Raw genomic sequence first — 14,122 nt, forward strand, 5'->3', positions numbered from 1 at the left:
ACGTCAGTGGCACATGGTGCAATCCATTGGCCCGTCGCAAGTTTTGGTTTCACGGTAGTAAAAAACGGATGTGCTTGCACAGCAGCATGTGCCAATGGCTCTTGTTCGAAAGATGCCATGCTACTTAATGTTAATACCGTCTCTACATTATGTATCTATATGCACTCGTGTGCACTTTGTTGGGTTACAAGTGTATTTTTGTCAGTTATAGTGTTATGCAAGGAATGATGACAGATGATGGAAACATGACCCTAAATTTACCAGAGTAGCCATCCATTTTTTTTTTGTTTAGCCATTTGTTTAATGCTGAGTACGTGTTTATGTCTTCAACAATCCCTGCGGTGAAGCTCGGCGTGACATGATGAAATCTGAGAGACTGGGTGACACGACTAGATAATGTTGTCACACAACACCCGCTCCGTCAGCGTAATATTCCGTCGCGTTGGGGGAGACGGCCTGTGCCTGCTATGTTTGATACGCAGACAGCGGGAGGCTTGGGAATCTCATCCGTCTTTATTAAAAACCCCGCTGTCGCCGCGGGAATAAGAGAATCAACATAGGCATCACTGCTAATTTATGTATTCATCAACTCGGCAGCCCCGGTATTGTTTGTCCTCGTTCCCTCATGACATTTGACGAGACCCAGCGACGTGTGCCAAACTCACTCCAGTCAGAGCAGATATTATTTGAAATGGTTTTATTTAAATATAAATATGTGTACAAAGTTACAAGCAACAATAGCTCATTTTTTAGCAAATAAAATAATTTGAACATTATTAAAAAAGAAACAGAAGAAAATAGTCAATTAGTTGTGTAACACTTTTCACCTCTCCAAAACTGATAAGTAACATGGGGTAAAAACCGTGAACCAAATAAAGTCAACTCAAAGATATAGATATATGCATTTTATAATATAAAGGTACTTTACAATAGAGCAGCTTACACGCTGTACATTAAGGCTTATATAAAATATAAAAATAAAGACAAGCAATGTTTTGTTTCACCTATCTTACAGTTCATTTTTATTTTTATTTTTTTATTTCCAAAATGGAGCCAACCATTCAGGCTTAAAGGAAAATGGCAGTATGGAAACCTCCAAACGCAGGTCTCCATGATCGAATTGACATAGGGTGCAGTAAGCGGTTTCTCACACAAGGAACAAACAGATGAGAAGAAATGCTGAATACGTTCACGTACACACATCATCTGCATGCAACAGACAGGAGTGAATTTCCCAACAATTTGTACAGTCATTGAAGTGGCTCTAAGTGGATATGGACAGTACTGCATTTCACTTGCATTTTTTTTTTTTGTTTTTGTTTAAGTTGTTTCTTTTATGTAAACATGTTGGTGCTACCTGACGGTGTCAGCGATGTCAGCATGACATAACAGTCACCTTGGCACACTCTGTATTTAATAACATACAGTGGTCACGTAAGGAACATTACACGATTATTACCGCACGCCGCAAGGCCGTAGGTTTGCCGTACATGGCTTGGCTTAAGAAACCATGGTCCCGAAATGGGCTCTGCTCTGAACTCTGCAACAAATCCTTGAGAGCATAGCTTTAAAAGTCTGCACCTCTAAATTTGCTTCTTTGGGGATTGGCCAATCTTTGTTCCATCAAACAGACAGAAATACATTTTATGGATTTTGTCCATTTTTTTAATTATTATTATTTAAATGTTTTAACCAAAGCATTCCAGATTCCAGTTTCCTGCACTGGTCCATTGAGGCTTTACATAAATATTCTCTTGAGAGCCCAACAGCAGTGCAGACTGCAGATAGAGCTTCTGAAGAGATATATCTTAGGGTGAGCGCATGCGCGCTGCCTTCTTCTGCTCCCCTGCTTTGTGAATTGAACTTTGAGCCACTTTGTGTAGGCAAGACCTGTTGTCATTGATACACAAATGTGCTTACAATTCCATCAGCATGCCAACAAACAGTTTTTTTTGTTAAGTTTTTTTTTTTTTTTTAATTTCATGTCATTTTGATTGTTTCAGCATAGTGTCATGAGCTTGCTCCCCCCAAATGTTAGTTCATGAGGGCACTTCTCCACAGCACTGCTTAGAGTTAGTGCTAGAGCATTTTTGCAGAAATACAGTGCCGGAGACGAATTGACGGACGGTGTTCATTGTTCAGCATTTGGACGAAGAAAATCAGTAGCTTGAAGGTGACTTCCAAGATTGAGTGGCACGTCGTAGTTCTTTCGAAAGAAGTTTCTCATCGATCCCACATTCACTTGAGTTATTGATTCACTTCAGTAAAGCTTTTCCGCCTCTTGAATCTCAGTTTTAAGTTAGCTTGATCCCTCCTGAAGCCAATTCAGAAGAACGTTCTTGTGACGCTGATCGTCCCAGACCCTCGGCGGGTCTTCTGGGGAGCTTTCAAACGTGAGTCTGCATGCGTTGCTGCGAGGGCCGCCCGTAGTCCGACTGCTGTGACGACACCTGCGAGGATGCGTATGAAAAACGAGAAGAGCTAGATACTTTGCTGGCCTGGTCTGAATGCTCGTACCCGTCGACCTTCTCGTAGGAGGCGGGTTTGACGTAGCTCGTGAAGGCGCGGCCGTAGGTGGCGGGCAGGTAGGCGGAGCCTGCGTAGACTGGCTCCTGAGGGTAGATTGTGGGAGCTTGCTGTTGTTGCTGTGGTTGTTGTGACTGCTGTTGCTCGTAGGTTGTGCGTGTGGCAGGGGTTGTGGCGTAACGCTGGGAGAAGTCGTAAATCCGAGGCTGAGTGGACTGCTGGCCGTATAAGGGGCTCGGCGAGGGAAGCTGAGAGGGAGTGTAGACTGGCCGAGCATTAGGGACATATTCGGAGAAGCCAGTTCTCGTGATGGGGCGGTCCTCGTGAGCCCGCACATTGTAGTAGCCATTGGTGGGGTCCTAGGAAGAAAGAAAGAAAACATTGTCAGATAAATGACAAAACTTAGAAGTTAGTATTTGACCAATAATTGCAGGCTTTCTTGAACATGATCCAATCTTTTAGCGTAATACAAATATGTTTTCAGCAAGTTAGTGTTATTAAGTACGGTAGTTTCCTCGAATCTTTCAAACAACCGTTTGCTTTTATCAGATTAACCATCCCGAGTCATGCTTTGTGAAATGTAATACCTTGATATCTGATCTCTCATCATCCTCCTCCTCCAGCAGGTCGCTGTGCTCTGTGCGAGATGTTCCTGGAGACTCACTGCTGTTGGGAGCCTGAGAAGAGTACAGAAATTCGGGTTAGGGACTGCTCGGTGTCTATGGTTTGTTAAATGTCATACACTCATAATGAATAGTGTCCCTAGCTCCTGGTCTTATTGTAAACAAATGATCAACATGCAGTTTTAAGAACTAAAATATTATAATAAATGACTTTACATTTTGGCTGATGTTACTAAGGCCTCCTGATAGATAGTCGAGTATAGCCTAACATTTAGTTTTTTTATTGCGGTTCCCATTTTCCTTGGAAATATTCAACTGTATTTTAGAATTAAAGTGGGCTGAGTTCTTGTTTTTCCTTCAGCATTGCACTTTTTATAGCCTGGATGTCAGCCGAACTCAGCCCCGCCCACAATATTTAAGCTCGGGCAGTTCGGTCTGGACGTGATCCATAGAGGAGCAATTAAGTCTGAAGTGAAACTGTTCTGAGCAATGAAATTGTCAGGACGGGCTTTAGTCGATGATGGACAGATGATCAACAGTAATGTAATCATTTACTTCATCAAAGAGGCTTGGGTTGAAGTTTTTCAATTCCGAAATGTAGAAGTCGTTCCTAAATGCGTTCACCTTCACTATTCCTCTCAGAAATTATGATCATGTTGGTATCCTTAAATTCTTTTTTTACAACACGGGCAAAGATTGTTTATTCCAGCGTGCATGCAGACAGGGTTGCCAAGTTTTTACAACAAAACCCGCTAACTAGCCCAAAACAATAGCTCTCCGGAAAAAATGGCGCTTGGGGGGTAAAATGTGTGTTATTTTGGCAAGGTGGCCTGCTAAAATTTGCATTCCTGGGTCTAAATATCACATAATTGAGGTCGCTTCAACCCGCGGACATGGGAAACAACCCTCGGGAGAACCGCAGACTTGCCAACACAGTGCAGTTGAGTTCTGTTGTCATTTGACGACTAACGTTATGTGTCACTCCGTTGCTCTGATTGGTTGTAGGTCTATCCAATTGATGTCTTTCCTGGTTCGGTTGAAACACGCCCCATAATTACAGCCCAATGGAGTAGTTTCAAACTCATATTCTGACTAGAATTGAGTATGACAACATCAGGCTACACTTTTTATGAAAGGAAAATTAATTTAAAAGCTATTCCTTTCTACTACTATCCATTTCTGCATTGTTTTCAGAGGGACTTACCATAGGCTCCTTCACATCCTCCTCATCGTCATTTCCTCTTGCTGCGTTGTGGTCGCTGTGCACGATTTGTACGCGGATGTCGCTCTTAGACAGACGTGTGCCCTTTTTGCCTGGGTGAGGAAATAGCGCAGTGTATAGAGATTAATGAGGTGAACGGTGGGAAGATTTCCAGAGAGGTGAAAAGGTCAACACTGCTCCAGGCAAAGAGGTGGCCCCATAATTAACCTCTGTCTAGTTAGTTCATTTGATTTCTACTGTATCATGTTTTTGAGGAGAGAATAAGAGCTCTCAGATAACATCTGACCTTTGACCTCACCTTTAGCAGTGTGACGGCAGCAGATGGAAACCAGGGTAATGACACAAACGATGAAGACGCAGCCTCCACCCACCGACGCTCCGATGATGATTAGCAAGGGGAGGGCCTCTGCAAGGGAAACAGGGGACGTCACTGAGCTGAATTACATCTATTTAGCCACTACATCTCCAGCTGCACGGATTGCAGACAATCCGAATTCAGGATGTACATGCCTTTCACATAATTACAAGGCCAGGTACAAAACAAGTGCGTTTAAGGATTTTAAGTTCCACACAGCTTAGTTTGTCCTTCTACACTTTGGGTTCATCCATAGTTATATGTAGAGGTCATTAAAAAAATGTATAAGATCAAAAAATGTCAAAGATATGAAATAGGGTTCATTTTCTTTGTGAAATATAATAGAAAGTACCAGTCAAAAGTTTGGATATATTACTATTTTTAATGTTTTTGTAAAAAAAAAAAAAAAAAAAAAAAGTATCTTATGCTTAACAAGCCTGTATTTATTTGATCAACAATACAGAAAAAAATGTAATATTATAAAATATTATAAAAATATAAAATATTTGTTTTCTTTTTTAATATACTTTACTAATATACTTTAATATAATTTATTTCTGTGATGCTAAGCTGAATTTTCATCAGGTGTCACATGATCTTTATGAAATCTTTCTTAGATGCTGATTTTTTATCAATGTTGGAAACAGTTGTGCTGCTTAATATTTTTTGGAACCTGTGTTTTTTATGATTCATTGATGAACAAAGTTAAAATGAACAGCATTAAAATAAAAATCTAAACCTTTACTATCACTCTTTATCAACTGAACACATCCTTGCTTAATAAAAGTAATTTATAAAAAAAACAAATATGCTGACAACAAACTTTTGAATTTATTTATTTTTGAATTTTTATTATTTTTATTCATAAAATAATCCTAAAAATATATATATTAAGCAGCACAACTGTTTCCAACACTGATAATAAATCAGCATATTAAAATTATTTCTTGTCGCTGATTAAAATTAAGCTTTGCATAATTATATTAAACTTCAAATTATACTAAAAATTGAAAACCATTATTTAACCACTTCAACTCTGTGCCCCACCTGTGGGTCCAATATTGCATTATCATAATTTTTCAAAATATGCTGCAGTGCTGAATTGGTTAACATTTTAATAATATTTCACAATATCGCAGTTTTTTTTTTCTTCTATTTTTTTTTTTTTTTTTTGTATGCAGGCTTGATGAGCATAAGAGACTTCTAAAATATGACAGACATGTCCATGACATAATTTGTGAGATTATTTAATTTAGTTATTTGTGAGATTATTTAATTTTCATATTATCAAAAGGTACGTCGCTTCTCCAGGTGCTTCGGGAAAAGCTGTCTGCTTGACAAATGCTTTCTACAAGGAACTCTTTTTTTTTTTTTCTCGAGCCACGTCCAAACTCAAGCGCAACATATAGAAATTCATCTGGTGTGATCCGCAGTGGCATCACAAGACCCAGCTATTGTCTCTAATCTCTGGTGGAAGAGGGGTAACCAGACCTGACATGCAGCGAGGCAGCCGACAGTAATCTAATTAGAGATTCCAGGAGATAGCACTGTCTGCCTCTCCAGAGACTTGGCTCTGCTGCCTTGATGCAAATTGCTGGCGAAGACCTTATTTTTGGTGTCTCCCAGTACAAAGGCTCAAGCCGTCTACCACGCTCTTAGTCTTATTTAAGCAAATTTAAGATGGTGCACTGTGCATACAAAATGTTACGGCCAGTGAAGCGTCACATACCCATGCTGTACTTTAGGTCTTGATTTAATTCATTCAGGCTCAAAATCTATATCTTTGTTATGGAACGAATGTATTCATTAAGTGGACCATCTTCTGATTAAATGATATTGATTTGGTGGTGTATAATTAAGATAAGCACAGGGTTGCTGGGTGTTTTGAGATGCAATCCCTGCATAGAGCTGACTCGAACTGGATTACAGCTGCTCATAACTAATCTTAAATAAAAGGCACCAACTTAATGGTGGACGAACCCAACAACTTCCTGTCAGTGTTTAAAAATCAACCATCATTCAAAGATTAAAGCAATGGTGCCCAACAGAGCTTGGCCCATACCCAAACCTAAATCACTTTTCTCACTTCACTTTCAGTTGTGTGCTTTTCACCTCTCCATTTTGACTGCAGCAAGGGAATTTAAACAATATTTTCATGATGTATCATTTTTTTATTTTATATTTTGACAAACCAACTCAGATAATTAATGTGGTTCAGATAACATAGTATTTTGAGTTTGTATTTATGAACTCAATCTCCTTCGTTGTATTAACTCAAAGTTTTAATTTCAATGAACTTGAAATTTTAAGGCAACCAGTTAACTTATTTAAAAAAAAAAAAAAAAAAATTCAGTGTTGACACACCAACTTAGATAATTAATGTGGTTCAGATAACATAGTATTTTGAGTTTCTATTTATTTAATCAATCTCCTTCATTTTATTAACTAAGGCAACCAGCTAACTTACTTTTTTACTTTTTTTTTTTACTTTTCCCCCAAACATTTCCTCACTGCTTGTTTTAATTTATTTAACATCTGTTTGATCAATACACCATTTCCATACTTCATTGTGAAATTTCATAATTTAATGTCTACCATTCTAAAAGGTGGAATTCAGTAGTAAGGAGGTGTGTCCAAACTTTTGACTCGTACTATATTGCTAGATGAAAGGATAATTTGGCATGAAGACACATACCTTGCTCTTCAAGAGTGACCAGTGCCGTGCCTGTACCAAAGCGGTTCCAAGCAGTGCAGTTGTATCGAAGCTGGAAATCTTGTGCCAGAGTCTCTGAGAGGATTAGCGAGGAGAGGACCCCTTGGTCACTGTTTACTGTCTGGACAGAGAAACGACCTGAAGAGCCAGACGACAAGATCATGTCCCCAAATGTCCACACCTGAGGAGGAAGAGACAACCAGGTTTAATGTCTTTTTTTACACACTTTCGGGAAGCATGAAATATTTACAACCGATCACGACAGTTTCAACCGATTTTAATGATTCGATCATGAAAATGTAAGCGGGATTCTTGATGTCAAGTGGAAAGTTCCTAATTGCAAAAAACATTTCATTTGTAACGCGCAGCATTGAATCATTTACAATACGACAAGAAACATGTTTTAAGTAGGGATGTCTCGAGTCGATCTCATCGGTATCAGCTATCCTAAGCCTGATCCTTTATTTTACATCAGCTGTCATGCCGGTGTTGTGAAGTAGGTGGCGGTATGCACCTTCAAGTGGGATTTCCAACCGGCAGCCGCCATTAAACAGAAAAGAAGAAGCTAAAATGTGCATGTGTGACGCATGATAACCAATGAGGTCTCTTCTAGTGCGTCACACACGTTCAAGCTTCAGGGGGGAGGGGGACATGGGATAAACCGTGTACTGATCCGTATATTATTAAGTTAAAGGGGGTAAATTTTGAAAGTTCCAAGCTGACTTTAAATATCATGAAAAAAATTAAGAACATATAAACAATTGTCATCCCAGTAGTAGACATTCAGTGTCTTAAACTCAGTGTCAGAGATTAGAATTTTTCTTGTGCTCGCTGTCATGTCGAGTTGGTTTACCAACAGTGTTGTGCCTCGGCTTGTGAAAAAGAGCTTTGTGAAAAACCGTGCAGGGAAGACAAGCAGCTTCTGTCAAGCAGAGGGTCAGTCTGAAATCTCAAAGCATCTCAGAGAGAGAGAACAAGCCATTGTTTCTTAACTTCACCTTTCTGAAAAAGAGGTGAAATAGCATGTCAGAGAAGTCCTCCCTCGACTGGCCTGAGGTGAAGGAATAACACGCACTAACACCCCGAATCCCCACCTGTCACTGTTTCCAGGATCAGTTTTTTTTTTGTGTTTCTTCCTCTGATTCCTTCTATGTAATATTGCTCTCCGTTAACCTTGCTTCCATCTGTCTCCGTGCATTTCTATGCTTCCCCCTTCTTCTCGCTGCCTCTCCAACTTGGACCCTAATTATCCACTGAAATGCCTTCCCACGTACTATGGGGTCGTGGAAGGTCAGCGGTGCTATGCGCTAATTGCTCGTCGTTGGAAAGGAGCCTAGAGGGCCGGAGGTCTTCTCTGCAGACCCTGGCATTAGTGCAGTTCGCCTCTGCGCGCTTGAGGGTGGAAGAGGTGAGATGCAAGATCAGCCCTATCATCGAGTGCTTTCTAATAGGGGAACGGAGCTGCGTAGCTGTGCGAGTGTATATTTGTGTGGGTGTCAGATATGGAAAGAAAAGCAGGAGCAAGGGAAGAGAAGACTCGCATGAGATCTTGTTGGAGGGAGAGCGTGTGATGTGCACACACAGAAAGCACCCGCTCAAGGGAAAGGCTCACAAACAAGCTTGTCAGGAATAAGGCTACACTAAGCATCAGATACCTAGCACACACACGCAAACAGAATTCGGAGAAAGTATACTTACAATCTTGTCAGGAGGAGGGCTGCTGCCCACTAGACACTCCAGCTTGCCCTTGGAATGCTTGACGGCCTGCTGCGTGGCCTCAGCCGTGATGATGGGAGGACCTGAAGTGTTTGTGTGAGGGAGAGAGAAACAGAGAATGTGAGAAAACGTACTTACTAAGGGTGCTAATGAAAGACACAGAGCTGATGCTCCTTGTGCACTCAAGACTAACTGCATGAGTCATGCACATAAATATAAAGCTCATAAATTAAGGAAGCAATTCACTGATTAATAGTAAAAAATTACAGCTTTCCCCCCCAAACCCTAGTAAGCTACCAAAAAAAAACAACTCGTGGATTGGAAACAGGGCGTATCATGGGATAAAATCGAATTAAACAAATGAATTTGGTTACCATTGACAGTTAGAGTCACATCTCTCTCAGCCACACCGATTCGAGGCACGATGGCTTTGCAGGTGTACGTCCCAGAATCATTTTGGGTGACTGCCTTCACCTGCAGGGTGTTACTATTGCTGAGCACCTGTTAAATAAAATGAACAAGAATAGCCTGTTCAGATCTGTTGCCATACCAAAACATCTCTCACATTTTCTCACCCACATGTCAATAATTATTACCACACGCCAAATATAACTATAGACATTCTATCAAACGTCTGTATGACAGTGCCTGTCTATTTGCGTTTTGTAATATTGATGTTTTTCACGTCCAGTTAAAGTCTTATCTTTCTAGCAAGTTGTGGAATGAAAATCATTACAGCATGTCAATATTTCCGTAGGATGAAGATGGGAAGATTGTGTAGACACACGGCACGATTTTTGTTCCAGGCGGATCAAGCCAAGGCCCTCAGAGACGGCCATTACCATTAACACCAGTCATCCATTTTGTAGCTTGAGGCTCACACAAGAGAAAGACCAATGCCACCAATACCAAGGGGAAAGCATTGACTCCGCCTGTAATTTCGACTGCAGCAATCTTAATTACTGTCTAAAGCGCTCCAGCCTGGGTCCTCTGAGTCAACCCACTGCTCTAATTAAACCTACGACAATGGCAGTGCAAAAATTTCCGGAGTGTGAGCAGATACTTGTGCTCCTTCTCCTCCGGTACACACGCCTTGGTCACTTGTTAGAGCCATTGATCATTAGAGCACACCCTTTCCTCCTTCCCCCTCTCGACGCCACCAAACTGTGATTAATCCGTTTAGCACTCGCCTCGATTTTTCAATCGCCGGCACTCATCGAATTAGCCAATTAATCCATATCTTGTGGCGACGAAGTAAACGCTCTACTTGTGGATCAGATCGGCCCATACTCAGGAAGGGAAGGGTGGAGGGATGTAGTCATGGCAAAATTAACTGATTGCCTCATCAGAACCTTCTGGCTTTTCAGCCTTAGCCTCCCTCTCTCTCTCTCTCTCTCTCTCTCTCTCTCTCTCTCTCTCTCTCTCTCTCTCTCTCTCTCTCTCTCTCTCTCTCTCTCTTTCTTTCCACCCTCTCTCGCTTTGTGTTTGCTTTCTCGGGCTCTTTATGAAATCTGATTAAGCAGCAGCAGAGAAACACTTACGGCAGAATAGGCTGATGCATTTCACACATCTACTGGAGCTAAACTTTCATTTTAGGCTAGCAATCATTTTATCCATTTGCCAAACTCTTGTAAATGCACCGTAAACAGAAATGCCATCCATTAACCATCCATCTATGAGCAGAAAATCATTTTATCTTTCTTGTACATACAGGAGTTAAATTGCGATTTTGGAGGTGGGGTGAATCCGGTGTTTATTCAAACAAGTTATGACTGAAAGGGTTAGTTCACCCAAAAAGTACAATTCTGTCATTATGTACTCACCCTGATGACATTACAAACCCGTAAGACCTTCGTTCATCTTCGAAACACAAATTAAGGGATTTCTGATGAAATCTGAAACCCCTGAGGCCCCTCCATAGACTTATAATTGACCATAATGGAATTGCAACTTTCAAGACCCAGAAAGGTAGTATTGGTTCAACCTCAATATTATGAAGCAACAAGAATACTTTTTGTGCGCAAAAACAAATTAAAATAAAGATTTTACTCCCGTAAGATCGTGCAGCGATTCACGTAAGCAACAAATCGTATGCATGTCATCATGGGACCGTGCTTGGCCAAACCCGGAATTGTTGTACTTTGTGAATAGCCCAACAAAGGAAATAGCGTAACAGAGCAACAGGAAAGAATTAAAGCTACACTATGTACATTTTCCATCCGCTAGAGGGCGCTTATTCAAAACAAAGGCGTAGTTTGATGACGCCAAGTTTGAGCGCAGAATTTCCACCGCCGGTGGGAAAGAATTTGGATAGGACTCATAAGGATAGGACTCGCAGCAATCTTGTTCATGGATGTGATTATTAACGTTACCGTAGTATGTAACAGAGCAGGACCGAGTGTTGAGGGAGCTAAACAAGGCCGCTGCAGCGATTGAAGCACAACTCGCGAGCAACGGGACTTTTATTATGACGGGACACAGAGGCCGGCTCCACTTCCGCTTTTCCGGTCATGAGTATGAGGTAACGCAGCTCTGTTTATCATATTAGATACATTTAAGTGAGTTGAAAATGATGTTATGACGTTACTCATACTGCATTCGCTCAGTGGCTGCTGTGACACTTGTTCACACTGCTAAGAGTAAAGCGTTTCTGGAAAACAGGAAACTGAGGGTAACGCAGATATGAGGCCATTGACAAGCGACTTCCTCAGACATCTCTGTTCCTTAGTTAAAATAGCAATTTTCTCACAATTTACAAATATTTCGCAAAATTTGGAATGTTGTAAGAACTTAACTGAACAACATATATAACACTGGCCTCGTGGTTTTTGGATATTTTACAGCAAAAATCCTACATAGTGCATCTTTAAGTTGTTAAGTTTGTTTTTGCACACAAAAGTATTCTCGTTGCTTCATTAATTTAAGGGTTGAACCACTGGAGTCACATGGACTATTTTAACGATGTCTTTCTTACCTTCAGGGGCCTTGAAAGTTGCAGTAGCGTTGCTGTCTATGAAGGGATCAGAGAGCTCTTGGATTTCATCAAAAATATATTTTTTTGTTCCAAAAATACATTTTTGTTCCAAAGATCTCACGGGTTTGGAACGACATGAGGGTGAGTAATTAATGACATTTTCTTTTTTGGGTGTACTAACCCTTTAAACATATACTTGTTACTTAAATTAACCTCTTTTGAGTGAATAAACATGCTAATTTGAGATTAAATGTGTGTACTGGATCAAACAAAAACTGGTCTGGAGAGACAATGGATTGTAAAACAAAACAAAAGTCTTTAAGAATCATTGGCACCCAATTCTTACATATCCTAATAGAAATCAAATGATATCTAAAACTTGTAGAATGATTCAAACAGGACTGCTGTGGCAGTTGTTGAACAGATGGCATGCCATATTTGGAAAGAAGAAGAGAAGAGGTCACCATACCGCACTGGATCCCTGTTTGGTCCAGGCCAGAGTGAGGGGAGGGTTGCCAGTCCACGAGCAAGTGAAAGCTGCGTCCATCCCAATGTCCACTGTCTGTGGTTTTGGTTCCGTCAGCAACCTGGGACCAACTGCAAATGAAAGATGCGGATTCACAGTGTGTTCTAGTACATTTTATTACAGTGTGTTTTTGCATGCACAAAACAAGAATGAAGCCCATTACACTGTTCTCATCCGCAGCCTCATTAAAGGAAATATGCTATAATACAAGAAGGAAATGAAGGTCATTCCAAGGATGGATTGTGAGGGATACGTGTGTTTTTATATTGTTGAAGGGAAATATGTGACATTGTATTGGTTATCTCTTATATATGAGAATGTATCATGCAGAGCCACGTTTACAATATTTAGGAGGCTGATTATAATAACACTGCCGTTGCAAAATGCAGGACCATAGTGAGTCATTTATCAAGCAATTTCTTTGCAGTGCTACTTGTAGTACAACAAACATCTCTAAAATGTATCCTAAATTTTAAAGACTTTTTTCTAATTTGATTCCTGCAATACAAGGAAAAAGATGGACATAGATATGTATATATGATTACATAGGTGGGCTGAACAGTAGAGCTTAGTTTTTTTAAGAGGTAGAAAAGGACTTACATTGTACATCCACCAAGGTACTGACATTAGTACTTCCTACTGAGTTGGACACCTCGCAGGACACTGGGTCTGTGAAGTAAGAGTGATCTACGGTCACCTCCAGGCTGTCCCCATTGGCCTCTGAGATGGGAATCCCACCTTTGGACCATCTGTTTGAAACATGAAGAGGAAAAATGCGTTTGTTTATTAGATTCACCAGGAATCTTCTTAGTGATGCTGCTACCTTTAGAATGAAAACTATTATTAACACCAAACATTGAAGCAACTGTGCACAAAGCATTTGATCTGTAATTTATATCCAATTTGGGGTTTACCCTCAAACCTAAATCTGATGGAGTGGATAATCTGGGATTATGCAGTGAGTCTGTTGTGATATTAAATGTGCTTACCTGTAACCTGTGATCTCAGGGTTGGCAGAGGCAGAGCAGATGAACAACACTTTTGCTCCCTCCATCACCGTCTGAGGCTGAACAGACAGAGTCACAGACGGAGGATCTGGAAGGAAACATGCAGGATTAGATTCACTGCAGCAATAGAGGCTTTACAAATCCTTCCCAATGACTTTACTGCCAAGCTCCAGGTGCGTAAATCTAAGTCACAATCCTTTTTTAAAATCCATTCCCCTGTCCAATTACACTTTTATTTTTTTATTTATTTTTTTTTACCACGAAAAGCCCTGCTTATATATAGACAATTCCACAGTTCCTTGCAAACATATTCAAACCAGTTCTCACATTTATGGAATCACTAATCTTACTCTCTAAAAATGCTGGGTTAAAAACAACCCACGTTGGGTTGAAAATGGACAAACCCAGCGATTGCATTGTTTTAAGCCAGTAGTTGGGTTAGTTGGGTTGAGAGTTTGCC

The 14,122-nt window shown here is 40.5% G+C and overlaps 1 protein-coding gene across 1 annotated transcript in view; it reads right to left on the minus strand.

Moving 5' to 3' along the window:
- Nucleotides 1-680: 680 nt before the first annotated feature.
- Nucleotides 681-14,122, minus strand: part of kirrel3l (kirre like nephrin family adhesion molecule 3, like) — a 55,640-nt gene continuing 42,198 nt past the window's right edge. The window contains exons 6-15 of the mRNA XM_067450275.1: nt 13,645-13,750; nt 13,256-13,404; nt 12,599-12,726; nt 9,530-9,656; nt 9,138-9,238; nt 7,422-7,620; nt 4,670-4,777; nt 4,354-4,463; nt 3,114-3,203; nt 681-2,885 (exon numbers count right to left, since the gene is read on the minus strand). Coding sequence (XP_067306376.1) covers nt 2,388-2,885; nt 3,114-3,203; nt 4,354-4,463; nt 4,670-4,777; nt 7,422-7,620; nt 9,138-9,238; nt 9,530-9,656; nt 12,599-12,726; nt 13,256-13,404; nt 13,645-13,750 — 1,616 coding nt within the window. The 3' untranslated portion in view covers nt 681-2,387. The remainder of the gene's footprint in view (nt 2,886-3,113; nt 3,204-4,353; nt 4,464-4,669; nt 4,778-7,421; nt 7,621-9,137; nt 9,239-9,529; nt 9,657-12,598; nt 12,727-13,255; nt 13,405-13,644; nt 13,751-14,122) is intronic.

Source organism: Pseudorasbora parva, chromosome 8, assembly GCF_024679245.1.
Source record: "Pseudorasbora parva isolate DD20220531a chromosome 8, ASM2467924v1, whole genome shotgun sequence".
Classification (NCBI taxonomy): Eukaryota; Metazoa; Chordata; class Actinopteri; order Cypriniformes; family Gobionidae; genus Pseudorasbora; species Pseudorasbora parva.